The sequence below is a fragment of the Phoxinus phoxinus genome (assembly GCF_949152265.1).
Source record: "Phoxinus phoxinus genome assembly, chromosome: 2".
NCBI lineage: Eukaryota > Metazoa > Chordata > Actinopteri > Cypriniformes > Leuciscidae > Phoxinus > Phoxinus phoxinus.
In genome coordinates, this window is record NC_136877.1 from 28,873,398 (window position 1) to 28,890,691 (window position 17,294).

The following is a 17,294-nucleotide window of genomic DNA, read 5'->3' on the forward strand; positions in this document are numbered from 1 at the left end:
GATTAAATAGTTTGATACAGAAAAGTGTTACCATAAATTCTTAACCATAAACTTCGAAAAGTGCTGCACTAATGTGATCATTTGTTTCTTTTTAGCAAATCTCACGTGGGGCACTGAAAGTCTGAATTTAACACAACAGCATGATTTTGAAAAGTAAGTATTACTATTTAAATTTATGTGCCTATCCGAAAAACCTATGCGTGATGTATTTTCTTTTTTTTTTTATTTACTATTTATTTAGGCCTATTATTTATTTATTTATTGTAACGGGGAAAAACTTGTCTATTACAACCTACATTTATTTACATTTAATGGTAATGGTAAACATTCTGCACATTTTGAGCATCTTGAAACTTTGACATCTCGACTCGCGCTAATTTTACGCATGTTTGATGAAATCAATTGAAAGGTCTTCAGGTCTGTTCTAGTTGTGAAACAGGCCGTCAAAGCTCAGTCGAAACGCCTGTGAGTCTCTGGCTTTTCTGTCGAACACAAGTGCTGATTAGCTGTGTGTGAGGAACAAACCGCTCCTTGTTCTCTGTGTGTCCCAGCAGCAGCGAAAGCAGCAGGATAATGCTGGAGAAATGGGATCCCGCTTCCCAAACGGAGCAGGTAGGAGAGCTGAAGCGATGCATTGAGAGAGCGCACAGGAAACCTGTGCTAAATGCAGTGCCATGAGGTTAAATGCATAACATTACAGAAAACAAGGTGTTTGCAAAAGATGTGCTTTCTTGATCTACGATAAAAGCGAGGTTGTTGAACAAGCTACGGTGAGAAATAGCCTGATTCAATTAGGATCTAAATCAAAGTGACATTTTCTAAACTTCAATGAGGTTTAAAATATAAAAGCGTTTTCTACACAATTCCATCAAAATTCTACACAATTCTACACAATCCCCTGCATGGCTCATTTTATTTTGCATTAGCTAAGCTACTGTTTTTCATAAGCCTCCCATTCACCAATGTCATAGATTTAATTAGGCTATAGCCTACACGAAATATGTCAGGGTGCATATTTTCTTGAACGAAAACTTGTTTCGACTGAAGAATTAACAACAGCGTAGCCTACGCTGTTCGAGCATTTTGAGTAGCCTATTGAAAAACATTTTCTAAACACTGCGTCATTATATTTTTTATACATTTATTATAAATTTACATGTAGGCTAACATAAACATTTGTGTTTTTGGTTTGTTTGTTTTAAAATTATTTATTTGGCATTTGGTCAATTGTGTCAGGTGCGCACAAAAATCACATTACGAACGAGAGATTGCGCATCGAAAAAAATTCCTTGCAACTTTTCTTTTAAAAGAAGTGCACCCCCCTTAAATTCATTGTTTAATTCGCACACAGAAAACACAACCCCCAGCGCTGGCTTTGTGGAGATCTTTGGGACAAAAAGTCGTCATTTCGGAGGCAGTAAAGCGGTTTCAGGTGTCCGCTGGGCGCTCAGGATTGGTAAAGCTGGCGCGGCTGTTCCCCAGAGCCGCTATTCACTGAGACACACTGGCCCCGTTCATTATGTCAGAATACATCTCCCTTTACTGCCTCGTAAGCTACATGAAATTATTGAACTCTCAGATATCAGGTGTGATGGGGAGAAGCGGGCAGAATAGAGCTGGTTTCGGTCAGATAAGAAAATGATTTAGTTCTGAAGTGAAGTGAATCGTTGATCGCTCTCATACAGCCTACCCCCTCATGCGATGATAATAAACTCTTATCCATGTTATGCGCATCACATTCTTGCAGCTTCTGTACAGTCAAGCGAACAATGATTTATTAGATTAGGACTTGAAATTTGCCCTGCGCGGCGCCCTGCTTCTATTATACTGATAAATTTAATCTCGGAGGTCTTCATAATCCGATATGAAAACAAATTAATGTAGCCTATTGCAGGACAGATCGTAGGTTTAATTAGTCAACTAATTAGAGCTGCTAGAGTTACATAAGCTCAATATTTATTAGCCTAACAAAAAAACGGACTTTGTATAATAACCTCAAGCTTTGAGAGTTCTGTGACTTTTTTGTCTATTCAATTCATTCTTTCAGTCCAATGCAGGAGTCTTTCCAAGCCAAGTTTAGGGACCCCATGCTACATATATATTTGAAATTGTATATAAATAATAACAAAATGTTTAAAGTAAAGGGTTTCATTTTAAACATGAAATGCATGCAACAATATGAATGTGCTTACCTTCATAATCATTTTGAATGTCATGCACATTACATTTGAATTTTACTCACATTTGAATGTGGGATCAACTAAACTTCAGCTAGTTAACATCAGCTAAATATTGAATTTTTGTTTAATCCTTTTTGTTTTCACAATAGTTTGAAACTCCGTAGACTATGTGGACCTGTCACAGTACCCCATGTTACACAAACTATGTGTTAATTCAATCATTTTATTCCCCAAAGAGATCCTTAGAGAGCAACACATCATCAGCAGAGCAAACAGAAGCACAGAAGCCATCGCCCCGCAGAGCCACCGGTAAGACCTGAGCTGAATATGACTTTAGGAGGAGGCCCAGTGCTCTCTTTGTGTGTGTCATGGGTCTTTATTCCCTATGAACATTGCTCTGTTTAATTTCAGCATGTCTTTTTGTTAACACCTGCACATATGTGTATGAATGAATCGATAAGGAACTATTTTTTAATGTGTGTCAACGACGTGGATGCACTGGAATTTGCTTGTTACAAACTTTATTTGTTTATTGCATTTGATATAGGAATAATTATAAGCTATTATAACAAGTTGATAATTACAGTTTATGCAAATTTGTGATGCATAAACCTTATTTTTGTAATGAGAAACTGCAAACAATGAGAGTTATGCTCATCTGAAATGTGAGAATGGGACTGCCCCCTCTTTCAGTGGACATCTGTTCAACAGGTTGAGTGTCATCATTACGCATAAGAGCTGGATTCATCTTAATGCTTCACTGACCACTTCAGTTACCAGATCTCAAACACACACTATTTTAATGTGCTTTATTTGTGTCGTTTAGGTGAGTGTACATCTCCTTGTCTGAATGGGGGTTGGTGTGTCCATCCAGACTCCTGTAACTGCACTTTATACCAGGCCACTGGAACACACTGCCAGACAGGTACCTGTACTGTGCAACATACAACACTTCATTTCACATTCCTCTCTTAGTTTTGGCATGACAAATAATAGATAAAATGTTTCAGTCCCCAACCTAGGCTTTGAGCGAGAGATGACATGCCGCTCGTGGGGACAATACAACTATGAAACCTTCGATGGACTTTATTACTACTTCCCTGGAAAATGCAGCTACACGTTACTGAGAGAATGTGAAGACAGCACTCGGTCAAGTGTACATATACAGGTGATCATTTATAATGTTTATAAATACTAATTTACTACAGCATACGTTTGTAGTTCCACTGATGTTCATGGTGGTAGAAAATATGTTCTTTACCAGATGGTGATTTGTTGCCTTTTTTTTTTTGCCATTTGACTGCTATTAGCTTCAGATGTGGCTCGTTGGAGCAGACTACTGTTCTCTGCTCTGTGTCAGAGAGGCCATATGTGTGTGTGTGTGTGTGTGTGTGTGTGTGTGTGTTTGTGTACTGCACAGCTCTTGCCTGAGGAAGATATTTATTGGCATTCATAGAGAAAGTGATCTCATTATTATGGTCATTTATGCCCATTACAGTTTAATACAGTAATTACAGCCAGGGCCAAAACAGAATTGGCTTTGTTCTCCCAGACTCACTGATGGGAATCCAGAGAAGGTGAGTTAACTCAGCCAGGAGTTTCTTTAGGCCATTAGCTTAAGTGCCAATATCATTTATCAATGAATTGAAAGGATGGCTGACAGTAATGCAGAACTTAAGCAGGATTGGCCCGGCTGCTCTGGATAAGTAGACTCCGCTCTTTGATGATGTAGAGGAAGCTTCTTAAGAGCTGCACACTGTATTTGCAGATTCTTTATTTTAGTGGTAGTGTGACTTACTTCCGCCTAATTTTAGTGTTAGTATTCTTTATAATCTAAAATTAAGGTTCATTTTAGTTTTTTTTTAAGTCGCCATGAAATATAAGTTGCAATAGTCTTCTCTTCCCTGTTGTGACGTATATCCGTAAAACACCTTCTTGAACAAGAAAATATGTATGGCGGGACTTGATTTTGTCCATCGGGAATTTAATCGTTGGATTGTTGTGGTTTGCTATTGCTGTGATCTCATGACAGGACATCCCGCCCTCAGAGAAGAGTTGTTGTTGCAAGGGGACAGGAAGTTATTTTGATTAAACATTGTGGAGGGTACTTGAATAATAATAATAATAAAAAAAGATGTGCATGGAAAATGTATTTATTATAAATGCTGCAATATTCCATAAAAACATAAGAATAGTCAATTTTGATTTCATGGTGACTTTAATACGGCGAGAATCTTATATCGTGCTTCATTATTAATTATTGATTTGCAGGTGCATAATGACCCAGAATGCAGTTCTTTCCCATACTTCTGTACACGTTCAATCAGTCTCTTCCTGCCGTGGGAGGGGGAGATTAGGTTACAGAACTTCAGTGTTACTTTCAAGGGTCAAAGGTAATGCACATTCACATTCAACCACATACTAGTCACTTAATCTCAACCTGACCTACACAATATTTCAAGGATTCTTTTAAAGAGCTGTTCAGTAATGGTTTAAATGTGTGTGTAGTATTAACTGTTGTTGAATATTCTCTATTCTAATATTCTGTAGTGTGCAGCTGCCCCATCACATCCACGACGTTGAACTGGAGCGAATCTCTGACTACATTGTAGTGACACAGCCACAGGGTTTCACACTAGCCTGGCAGGGGTTCACTGGCTCTGTGTACATCAAGATGAGTCCTGAGTTTGTAGGACACACCTGTGGACTTTGTGGCAATTTCAATGCTGACACTCAGGATGACTTAATGACCAGCTATGGCAAGTTTCACTCAATTTGTTACAGACTGTGGCATTTGAATTAAAACTGTGTAATAGAAAGGGAAAACATCAACAATAATAGATACAGATTAGAAAGTATAGATTTTATTTGACAATATAAAAAATAGGGAATTTTTCGAACGAATACAGGAGAATAACAGGGTAATACAACCTCATAGCTTTGACAACACCGAACAGTGAACGCAGGGAACACAGGACTTAAATAACAAGGAGAACTAATGAGATAATTAATCAGAATCATTTATGACCCTGATCAGTGGGCGTACAACCCTGATAGTACACACCCCTCTGGAAAGGCATGTTCTCACGCCATCCAAAGTCCAACTAGGGAGGGAAGGCTGGGGCTCTGGAGGAGGATGTGGAAAAGGAGAGGGACAAAAATGGTCAGGGGCATGTAAAACAGTCCATGGGCGAGTGGAGGGAGGGAGGAGCAGGAGCAGTCATGCAAGGACACAGGCCAAAGCCAGCACGATGGTCCAAGGCAGGAGGGAGGAGCCATGGTGGAGGCCTGGCAGGAGGGGCCAAGGATGCGGTGGTGGAGACCCAGACGAAGCCAGGGTGAAGCCAAGGTGGAGCTGATGGCTCTTGGGGCCAAGGCAGAGGCAGCAACCCAGAAGACTGCGTTGGAGCGACCGAAGAACACGGGTGGAGCCGGAGGGAAGGTAAAGCCCGGTGGAGCCAAAGGGATGGAGGGCGGAGGCGCAGCCAGAAGCTAAGAATCCTGTGGTATAAACCAGGATGATGCCTCACCAAGGCTGAGACGGGGGGGAGCGAGGAGCCCGGTGGAACTGGTTAGATGACAGGCCACAGTGGAGCTGAGGGAGCATTGACCCAAGGCGGAGCCGATGGGTTGTAGTCCATGGCTCTGTGGCTGGAGGCAGAGCTGGGGTCTGGAAGACCCGAGGCGAATCTACTGTATTGCAGGGGACCAACTGTGAATGAGCCGAGGGACTGACAGTTACCAGCGGAAGAACGGCTGGTGAACAGGATGGCTTAGGTTGAGAAGGAGGGAGAGGGTGGATGGGCAGGAACTCAGGAAACACAGGAAGTTCTATGCTAGACGGGACCAGCTGGGACAGAGGAAGTTCACGCACCTGGTCAGACGTATCCCCGGGCTCAGGCTCCAGAGCGGGGTGCGGGTTTAGCTTGATGTACTGGCTTGTTGTCCATGGCAGACTCTAGCTACGTGTCTGCAGTGGAGTTTTGCTGTAGCTCCGTCAGGCGGGGTGAAGGCTGACTGGGCTCTGGGTCTGGAGTGGGGATGGTGTCGTCCTCCGTGGGGCAAATGGTGAACGGCGAGTCGTTGTTCACCAGCACCCACTCCACGAATGCGGCAAAGTTTAACGAGGAGGTTTCCCTGGGAGATGTGCCTTTGGACCACTCCCTGAGGCTTGAGATATAAAACACGCAAAGCGAGCGGTCGGGATAGTGAGTTTGGCATACCAATTAAAAAAAATTCTCAATGTGAGACTCCAGGGAGTAGTCCCTCTTTTCCATCCATAGCAGGCTAATGGCATGGTGATAGGGTGGAGAGAAAAAAAGAGAAACAATAAAATAAAAAAACGCAAAAAAATACTGTTTCGGTTCAGTGTCACAGGTGGCTGCTCCAAACAAGTACACAAAGACAATAATTCAAACAAAATAGTCTTCAATCCAAAAGTCCAACAAATACAGGAGAATAGCAGGGAAATACAACCACATAACTTTGACGACACCAAACAATGAACTCAGGAAAAACAGGGCTTAAATTCTTATGGATTCTTATGGTATTGACATGAAATACTTAAAGGAATTTTTTGTGTGATGTGACATGCTATATTCCATATAAAACAAATTTTAACTGCATTTTTATGTGGATAACAATTTCATAATTATCATGCATGTAGTTTTAGAGAATATTTATACTTTTAAAAATCATTTGTCACACCACAGGATCATTTAAAATGAGAGGAAAACTACATACTTTCCCCTTATACAAATTTTAAAGTCTTGGTATTTATTGAAATAAAAGTGCATTAACACATAATGCATCACCTACTCATATGCATTTATCATTCCAGGTGTTTTCACACAGGATTTATCCATGTTTGGAAACAGCTGGGCAGAGGAGGAGCCACAGCTGGCCAGATGTCCTGTCGTTTCCTCTCTCTACCCCTCACCATGTGCCACGCAGGATCCTCATGTCTTATTGGTAACACACACACACACACACACACACACACACACACACACACACACACACACACACACACACACACACACACACACAGGTATATATGCGTGTTTTACATCTTATACATTCTTGTCATCTTATACATTATTGTGTCACACCAACCAAAGTCTCATAATCACATTTACACCAAAATACACCTGGTTAATAAAGACTGGTTCTTCACTGCAGAAAGTGGAGGAAGTTTGTGCCACCCTACTGAAGGAACCGTTCCAGTCTTGCCATGAGTTTGTCAGTCCATATTCATATATGGCCAGTTGCTCCAATGACCTCTGTCTGTAAGTACTGACATTGCCATACGTATTATTGGAAAGCTTTAAACCTGCATTGGAAAGCTACTGACATTATACTGTCCAAAGTGCTATCCTAAACATACTCATGCTATTGTATAATTCTTGTGTGTGTAATTGTTTCACCTGGTGCAGGTCTGGTCCCAATGGTGATGTGGTGTGCCAGGTGTTTACAGAGTATGCAAGAGCATGTGCCCATGCTGAACATCCGCTGCATAACTGGAGAGCACACTTTCCTGTTTGCAGTAAGTTACTTGCAAATGCATAAATGTTGCTCAGATGTTTGAGTTTATTTCGTAAAGGTGCTAAATGTACTGTAAATAATTAAAAAACATATATTTCAGACTGACTGAATGAGATGTAAAATAGCCAATATATACACACCTTTGACCACAAATGAATCCTATATGTATGTGCCAAGTTGCTGCATTTCTTGACAACTTTAAACAACCTGAAGTTTATCTTAGTGAACTACTGGTGTAGGAATTGTTTATTTTGATTATTCTTAACTATAAAATACCATTAAAAAAATTGGAGTCGGCAAGATTTGTATAAAATGTTAAAAAAAAGTATCTTATGCTAATATATGTATATTTAATATATATATATTTTTATTCATATATTAATATATTTTTAGTAATAACATATCATTAATATGTCTCAAAACAATGTATTCCTGTAATGGCAAAGCAGAATTTTTCACATGATCCTTCAGAAATCAGTCTAATATGCTGATTTGGTGCTCAAGTAACAGTTCACATTATTGTCAATATTGAAAACAATTATCCTACTTAATAGTTTTGTAAAAACCATGCTACATTTATCAGTATTCTTTGATGAATGGAAACATTCAAAAGAACAGCATTTATATGATATCTTTTGTGACAAAGTAAATGCATTTAATGTAACTTTTGATCAATTTAATGCACCCTTGCTGAATAAAAGTATTATTTCTTTGCAAAAAAATATTCCTGACCCCAAACTTTTGAATGATAGTGTAAATAAATAATTGTAACATTTTATTTAACATTGGTGCCAATTTATTGAAATATTTTGCCATTTATGAAAGCAAAATAATGTGTTGTGTATATATGTAATAATGGGTCATGTGTTACAGTAATTTTACCACAGGTATGACATTAAGTTGTAAAATCACTCTAACGAACATCCTCAGGTGCTTTATTTCTTTATTTCATCTGCAGACGTCAAATATTTCAGTACTTTTAGCCATTTGATAATTTAAGTGTTCAAATATATATATATATATTTTTTATTTTATTTATAAAAATGTTTTGCCATGAGATACATATTGTGAGAGTATCTGTTGTTCTTTGCTTATAGATGTTGGTTGCCCTGGCGAGCTCTTTTTCAGAGAGTGTATTACCTGCTGTCCCATACACTGCAAGATTGAACACATGTGTATAGACAGCAAGCTACAGTGTTTGGATGGCTGCTACTGCCCTGATGGTAGTAACACTAAATCAACTAAACACAAGCTTTATATATATATACATGTTAATTTATAAATGTTTGAAGACAATAAAATGATTTTACTGACTCTAGATTTGATCTACGAGGATGGGGTGTGTGTTAAGGCCTCAGACTGTCCTTGTGAGCACCACAGTATGCTGTATCCCTCCGGACATGTCATACAGGAAGATTGCAACAACTGGTCAGACACTATATTATCTTATGCACTGCATACTTGAATGCCTGAAGAAATATTAATGCTTGTGTGGTGCTGAATGTACAGTATGAATCCATATTTGTTCCTGCATCCTTTTCAGCACATGTTTTAGGGGCGTGTGGAACTGCACAGAGCTCAACTGCCCAGGTGTTTATCTGTTTTTAAATCACTTTTTTTCATATTTACTGTTCCCTCATTGTGTATTTATTTTCACCGTTCATTCATTCATCTCTTTCTAAACCATATTTTCTCAATTCACTGCTTCTGAATGTATCTTATTACCATTTAATTGTCTTGCGATTCCAGATATTTTATTCATTTAGCCAAATAGAACAGGTCTGATTCACCCTTCCTCATATAATGTTTGTGTATTAATGAATGACTTTATACTTCTCTTTAATAACCATTTCACAACATTTCACTTTGCTAAGCTGAATATAATATTAATTAAAAGGCTTAGTATAAACCCTAAACTATCATTCAGTAGTTTGGGATCAGTAAGAATTAATTATTCATTTGAAAATGAAAACTTTTATTCTAGAAGGATGTACCAAATTTATTAAAAGTGAAAGTGTGTTACGAAGGATTTTTATTTAAAATTAATGCTGTTCTTTTGAACGGTCTATTCATTCATTAATCCTGAAAAATGTATAATGGTTTCCACAAAAATATTAAACAGCACAACTGTTTTATTATGATAATATATGATATTATTACAGTTTCTTACTGTCTTTGTGATCAAATGCAGCCTTGGTGATCATAAGAGACTTCTTTCAAAAACATAAAGAAAACGTATCCAACCCCAAACTTTTAAACGGTGGTGTACCCTATTTTTTATTTTTTACTTATTTATTTTTAACAGGGGAGTGCTCTGTGACAGGAGATATGTTCTTCCAGACATTTGATGACCGTGTTTACACATTTCCTGCAACATGCCAGTACGTTTTAGCCAAGAGCAGAAACTCGGGCAGGTTCACTGTGACCATTCAGAATGCACCCTGTGGAGCCGTAAGTCCCTCTGCACTTTCATGCAATCCGCAGCAACACAAACCTCAAGTAATGGCGCACAAAGGAGAAAAGACTTAAGGAATGCCAAACCTTTATTCATCACGTTCCAGAATTGGTCTAGTGTTGTGATCTAAAGAGTAATCTGGTGGCTGGAACACAGCTTCAGTAGACAGACTTAAGATTACAGCTTCTAGATTTGTGTGATTAGTCAAGCCATTGGCATATCTGCAGTTAGAGTAGCCGTACTTGTGTTAGTCTGTGAGTTAAATTAGTCGCTAGATTAGGCACGAATAATTGCGCAGTCTTTCTTTCGGCTAAAGTTTCATTTTTGGGGTTGAGATGAAACAAAGTCTTAGATGAGCTTGTACCGAGATTAGACCCTGTTTAACTTTGACAGATAAAACATGAAACGATACAAAACATGAAGAGTTTCTTCCCCATTAAAGCCTTCCTTTCCTGAAGCCCAGACCTGCTGATGCTAAAACTCAACACACAGAGAGCAGTCTGGTGTATGGTGTCACTGTCTGGACTCTGAACAAGCTATTCCGCTTATCTGAGCTTCTGAATGACAGAGCCAGAGACTTTGTAGTTGCTGATAGAGAGAGCGAGAGAAGAGAGAGTGAGAGCGAGAGATGTATTTCAGTAAAGCGACTGCTGAAAGATCCCCACATAGGCACCCGTTGGTAGCATCCATCATTTCATTGAATGGAGCGATTCAGAGTCCGAGTGGTTTATCTCCTGTGAACAGCTCTCAGTAACTCATTCACGAGTAAAATGCTTAATTCCTAAACAACATGATTACTGAATTAGTCAAAATGGAAAGCGATGATCCGATAGGTTTGTTTCCCTGTGCTGACATTCATCCATTGTGGTGGATGCAGTAGTTTTATAGCTGCTGATAATATGTGTGCTTGTATGGGACGTTCTGACTCCCTGATTTAATTTTCCTTTGTTATGTCTGCAGAATCTGGATGGTGCTTGCATTCAGTCAGTCAACCTGGTGTTGGATGAGGATCCACGTACTGAGATCACAATGAGCCACAGTGGAGAGGTTTTTCTGGCCAGCCAGTTCAGGATCTCACTGCCGTATTCAGATGGTAATATACTACAGCTGCACTGTAATGAGATGGACATGCGTTGGCATGGAAATGTGCTGAAACACTTCCAAAAATGTACTAATAAGTACTACTATGGGCTTTCCAAGGACCATGTAGATACCAACTTCATGAAGTACATGTTTGTCTTAATATTAATACGTGATACCATGACTGTACCATGGTACTGCCTCACAATTTTATGTATGGGAATTCTTATATTAGTAGGTAAATCTATATCTGAGTTTTAATCTATTACCTTAAATGTGTTCCTCGGCTGAATCTGGATACATTACAGATTACATCCAGACACATAATCCACCACACTGATGGATTTTACTTTTTTAAAGTAATTCTTTAAAGGAATAATTTACCCAGCCAAAAAAGTTCTGTCATTATTTACTCTGTTCACCCTCATAGCGTTCCAAACCTGTATGACTTTCTTACATCTGTGGAACACCATAGAATATATATTTGAGTGTCTCAAACATGTGTTTTTTGTCCATACAATAGAAGTCACGGGTAACCAAAACTGTTTGGTTGCCAACATTCTTCAAAATATCTTAATTTATGTTATGCAAAAGAAAGCAAGCAAGAAAAGAGTAAATAATTACATCATTTTCATCTTTGGGTGAACTACACACAATAAAATAATAATAATAATAATAATAAAAAGTAGATTTTTTTTAAATGTCTGTCTGTTATTCATTGTTCTTCATGTGTTTAATATACTGATGTCTTTTCAGATGTCTTTCAGATCCAGGAGCTGTCGTCGATGTTTGTTCAGGTGAAGTCATCGCAGGGTCTGCGGCTGCAGTATAACTGGAGGGAGTTCAGGCTGTACCTGCAGTTGGGAGAGCAGTGGAGAGATGATACTGTGGGACTCTGCGGAACCTTTAACGGCAACATTCAGGATGACTTCCTGTGAGTTTCACTCTTCTTCCTGCTTTATTTCCCCATTTGCTGTCTGTTTTTGCTCATATTTAACTTATTCTCAAACTCTTCTTCAATTTGTGAGTGAATTTTGTTTGTGTGTTACTTTAGTGCACCCTCTGGCATGATTGAAAGCACGCCATACTTGTTTGGAAATGCATGGCGTGTGTCTTCAGCGTGTGTGCCACGGCCCAGCTTACCCCAACTTGATCCTTGTGACACACACCAACAAGCAGGTGACACATTTGTCTTGTTATGCATAACCTACTGCCTTTTTAGGCTGCTTGGCTTAAATGTCTTAAATGCTTTCTGTGTGATTTCAGCCGCTTATGCAGTTGAGAAGTGTGACGTGCTGACGCAAGAGGTGTTTTCTGCCTGTCATGAGTATGTGAGTCCGGTGGCTTTTCAGCTACAGTGTCGTGCAGACGTCTGCAAATGTGGAGTACCGTGCCTGTGCTCCATCCTCGCTCACTACGCTCGCACCTGCAGGAGACACGGCGTCATTATTGAGTTCCGCTCACACCTGCCTGAGTGTGGTGAGTCTAACACAGTTTTATTTATGTTTTATTTTTTATCTCTTATGCTGACAAAGCCTGCATTTAACTAATGCTAATAACACTAATGCTATGAAATAATATTACAATTTTAAATATCTGATTTCTGTTTGAATATATTAATCATTTGTAAATATATTAATAATTTGTTCCTGTGATGGCAAAGCTGAAATTTTCAGCAGTCATTACTCCAGTCTTTATTGTCACATGATCCTTCAGAAATCTTTCTAATGCTGATTTGGTGCTTAATAAACATTTCTTATTATTATCAATGTTATCATTTTTATTATCTTATTGATATTGTATTTGTTATCTTATTATTATCAACAGTTGTGTTCTGCATTCAAAAGTTTCAAAATGTATTTATTTGAGAGATTTTTTTGCAACAATGTAACATTTTGATCAATCAATCTGTCACTTTTGATCAATTTAATGCATCCTTGCTGAAATTTTTAAAAAATGGTAGTGTACATGAGCCTCAGAACCTAGCTAATCACTAGCGTATTCACATTTCCATTGTGCATGAGAATAAAATGTGTATGTGTCTGGCCTGTGTTTAACTGTTTTTGCAGCCGTCTCGTGTCCGTCTACTATGGAGTATGGAGTCTGCGTGTCTTCATGTCAACACCGCTGCCTGTTTCTGTCCCTTCCACAGCCGTGTGGAGATGAGTGTGAGGAGGGTTGCGTGTGCCCGGAAGGAACATACTTCAACATGCATACACACACCTGTGTGCCAAGGTAAACGTTAAAATATAGGCATATGAACTACTTTATGATACTTTACAGTGCTTTTTTTTGCCGCTTGCCTATGAACTGTTACAAAAAGATTTTAAAATTTGGAACAACATAATGACAGAATGATTTGTGATTTTGATGTGAACAAAAAATATTTTTAATGAACTATCCATTTACAACTTTGAAAACAGTGTTGTGCCATTACATTTGAGAAATAAATTGAGTTCCAAATTAAACTTCTCTAATTCTAATTCTGTCAATATCAACCCAAACACTGCTCTCTCCCCACTACCACCAGATCAACTCTACCTTTTCTTCTATTCACTTCTTTTTTTTAATTAATGTAGTAGAGCTAATGTCGAGGCTTGTTTACCTTTTTTTTTTTTATTGTTTTGGTCTTTTTTGGATTGAACAGAGTAAAGGAGACAGCAAGCAATGGGATCGGGAAAGGACTCAGGTCGCCCAAAGCGCTACTGCGATATGATCACAAGGCTATGGCTCTGACAAGCTTGTTTACCTTAAACTTACTCAAGTTAAAGGCATTATATGACCTCATGTAATGTATAAATATGCAAAATTTCCTAACTCAAAGCCCTTCTAATTTTTTTAAACAATAGCTTTGTGACTGTGACCTAGATTGAGTCATTTAGTGTGTGTGAGAGTGAAGTTATTTGCAGTCCTCTTTTAAGCAGGCTGTAAAATGTTATGGGCCCAACAACCTCGGGTGTTGTATAACGCTTTTAGCCTCATCACCCTCACAAGGGTTCACTTCCCTTAAATGTCCCGTGTCCCACTGCCACATACTCAGCGTGTACTAGAGTTACAGCACTCACGCTGGCAGAGGCTGAGAGAAAATCAGGGGTGTGATAGAGGGGGACTTTGGCCTCTTTCTCTACTATAGTCTCAACCGCTGCACTTTGGCCTGTAGTCTCTCACCTCTAACCCCGCTAATATTAGTTCAACACTTTTAAACAGCTCTGAGAGATTTTTTTGCTTAAATCACACAGGGTGAATCCACTATGTTCATCCTCACTTATTAAGCATCCAATGTATTGTGATTGGCTGTGCTGTCATGTCATGTGTCATGTGTCACTTTTGACAATGTTAGTTACATTTTTTTAACTAACAGTTAAATTTTTTTCCTTGCATATGATATTACATAAATTGTTTCTGAGTCGTATACTTTGATATATTGTGGTACAGGAGTGAGTGTCCATGCAGTTTTCTCGGTGCTGACTACTCTCCTGGAGATGTGATCATGACATCATCAGGCGTACAGTAAGATTGCCTTATTCACTCATATTAAACATCACCACGCTGTTCATTATATCACTTTCCATTTTTTCTCCATTATATTACATTCCTAATTAAAAGTAATTTTTTGTCAGGGCATAATGTTTTATCTCTGTATATCACAGCAGCCCAGTAGAATACACTCACTGCCTCACATCAGTTCAAATCTTTTTTTAACATCAACAGAATTTGCCAAGGTGGAAAACTCATTTCCCAGAGCTCAATTATTGGTAAGTGTTGTATTTCAGCATCCTGATGTCATTTACAAGTGTAAAACTCTTTGAATGTCTCGAGTGTTTGCAGTTTGTTTAAAGTTGCATAACTATAGTGCTGGGGCCAGTTGCAATACCGGGAAGTAAAAAAGTTGAGTGTAAGCTCAACACTGGGCTTAGCTACGTCCAGCCTTCCGATAAATATTTACACCAACTAAAACTACAACCAGGCGCAATTACGCCCAGTGTAGATTATGCGTGTCCACACTGACACATTCTACTGGAGTTATATTAAGATGCCATTCAAACTTTGCTATTAATAAAGAACTGACTTCATGACATCATAACAAGTGAAGCCAGAGCACCAATCTGATTTCAATGCGTAAACATTGCCTAACAACAAGTCAGCGTTTTTATATCTGAACTACCTGTGAAATGCAAACGTCCTAAGCATGCAAATAGTTTTTTATTTAAAATCAGGAATTGTCCCCGCTTATTAAAAGTGTGAGCGAGTGTACAGGCCTAAGCTTTCGGCAAATGTCAAAGCACTCAATCTGAAATCTCAATAGAGATTTATGTGTTTTTAATGTGCATAGGCCTACAACTTAATTCACATTGTAGCTTACAGTTATCCACATTTGTTTTGTAACTGTTATGTGTTGGATAATATTGTTCTTTTTAGTACAGTAACTTTATTTAAATGATTAGCTGGCTTGCTGTGAATGGACTTAAAGATGTGAAATATAATTATTTCCAAACATAGGCCTACTGTCCCTCCGCGCAAAATGAATGGGATACAGTTTCTACCAATAACCCCAGAAATATGTTCGTATTTAATATTTCTAACATAATTACATTTTGCTAGGTCAGCTGTTACCTGTGTCGGCAGTGCAGTGTGCAGTAGACACCCATCTTAATGATTGCTATAGGTATAGCCTATCCTGCGTAAATTTACATTACAGTTCACGTCCACCGTAACATTTAATTCACAGAGATGAAATAGATCTTTTTCGTGTTGGAAAACACTCTTATCAGAATAATTTCTCTTAAGCTTGTGTATATTTTTAGTTAAAGCTCTTAAGTTATTAATCAATTACCGGTACTCATGTAGGTTTTTTTTCCATTGTGTTTTTTATGAATAGATATAGGCCTACGTTGTTGTTGAAAACGAAAGTAAAAGAGTGAGGCAAGTTCGCTGCATTTTACTGTTAAATTGGAGTTCCGTGTCTTTATTAAAATCAATTTACACCTACCTTTGACTAGGTCTAAGATTAAGTCTCAGACGTGTGCTATGCCTAGATGGTGCAACAGGTATTCATTTTAAACGCGTTTTACGTCCAGCCTAGTCTTACAACCAGGTGTACGTCCAGTGGTGCAACCGGCCCCTTGAGTTCAGTGTGCTTTGTCTTTCTCTCCTTTTTCAGATACCCTGTGCCCACCAGGACAGTTTTATGAAGACTGCGGGAACCGAGTGGATGGCCCTTCGGCCGGTAAAGGTTTAGCCTGTGAACAGACCTGTGAGTCGTATTTGCTGAACCTCACCTGCTCCACTCATGAGCCGTGCGTTCCTGGCTGTGTTTGTCCCGCAGGGTGAGTGGAGTCTTCGATGTTTGGATTCTTGGTATCTGTTATCACTTACAAAAACATACTGGGGTGGACCATATTCAAAAACCAGTGGCAACTGGAGTTTGCAACTGGAGCTTTGCAATATTTACAAATGGCAGTAGGCAAGAGACATGAATCAACACGAAACTTCTAGAATTTAAATTTCAAACACTGTCAGTCACATACACTACCATTTAAAAGTTTGTGATCAGTTTATATACATAAAATAATCCTGAAAAAATTTATTGTCATTTATTGTTGAGGATAACCCCTTGAGATGAAACATCTCGTTTTCGAGGATAGACAAAGATAAAAGATAATACAGCACATGTTCATTCACACTCACACTCATACTCTCCCTCATCCCGGCCCACCGAATCATTATTGGAAACAAATCCATGTATAAAACACATTGTAGTATTAAGATGCATGACAACATTTAGCCCTTACATACACATATGTATATACATGCATTCGCACACCTACACCCATACTCGCATATATACACATAGATTAAAAAGAAAGGACAAAAAGTATCCCATATAGGTATAGAAAACAAAAATCCAGTCAAACAAGTTTGGTATTTTATACTTAAAGCCCTGTTTTCAGATTGTTTCTGATGAAATAGAACGGTTAAGATTAAAATTTGGACACATGCTGCTGGCCCGAGAATTTTCGGTTTCTTTCGCTTTC

The 17,294-nt window shown here is 38.6% G+C and overlaps 1 protein-coding gene across 1 annotated transcript in view; it reads left to right on the plus strand.

The window, feature by feature from the left end:
- The first annotated feature begins 127 nt into the window (after window positions 1–127).
- The window catches only part of otog (otogelin), a 42,973-nt gene continuing 25,806 nt past the window's right edge, over window positions 128–17,294 (plus strand). The window contains exons 1-22 of the mRNA XM_079588381.1: window positions 128–153; window positions 555–612; window positions 2,417–2,489; window positions 3,007–3,105; window positions 3,191–3,348; window positions 4,452–4,573; window positions 4,731–4,939; window positions 7,021–7,151; window positions 7,362–7,468; window positions 7,616–7,725; window positions 8,822–8,947; window positions 9,044–9,152; window positions 9,268–9,314; window positions 10,030–10,175; window positions 11,140–11,272; window positions 12,016–12,193; window positions 12,314–12,438; window positions 12,526–12,738; window positions 13,329–13,494; window positions 14,695–14,769; window positions 14,971–15,014; window positions 16,421–16,586. Coding sequence (XP_079444507.1) covers window positions 574–612; window positions 2,417–2,489; window positions 3,007–3,105; window positions 3,191–3,348; window positions 4,452–4,573; window positions 4,731–4,939; window positions 7,021–7,151; window positions 7,362–7,468; window positions 7,616–7,725; window positions 8,822–8,947; window positions 9,044–9,152; window positions 9,268–9,314; window positions 10,030–10,175; window positions 11,140–11,272; window positions 12,016–12,193; window positions 12,314–12,438; window positions 12,526–12,738; window positions 13,329–13,494; window positions 14,695–14,769; window positions 14,971–15,014; window positions 16,421–16,586 — 2,576 coding nt within the window. The 5' untranslated portion in view covers window positions 128–153; window positions 555–573. The remainder of the gene's footprint in view (window positions 154–554; window positions 613–2,416; window positions 2,490–3,006; window positions 3,106–3,190; window positions 3,349–4,451; window positions 4,574–4,730; window positions 4,940–7,020; window positions 7,152–7,361; window positions 7,469–7,615; window positions 7,726–8,821; window positions 8,948–9,043; window positions 9,153–9,267; window positions 9,315–10,029; window positions 10,176–11,139; window positions 11,273–12,015; window positions 12,194–12,313; window positions 12,439–12,525; window positions 12,739–13,328; window positions 13,495–14,694; window positions 14,770–14,970; window positions 15,015–16,420; window positions 16,587–17,294) is intronic.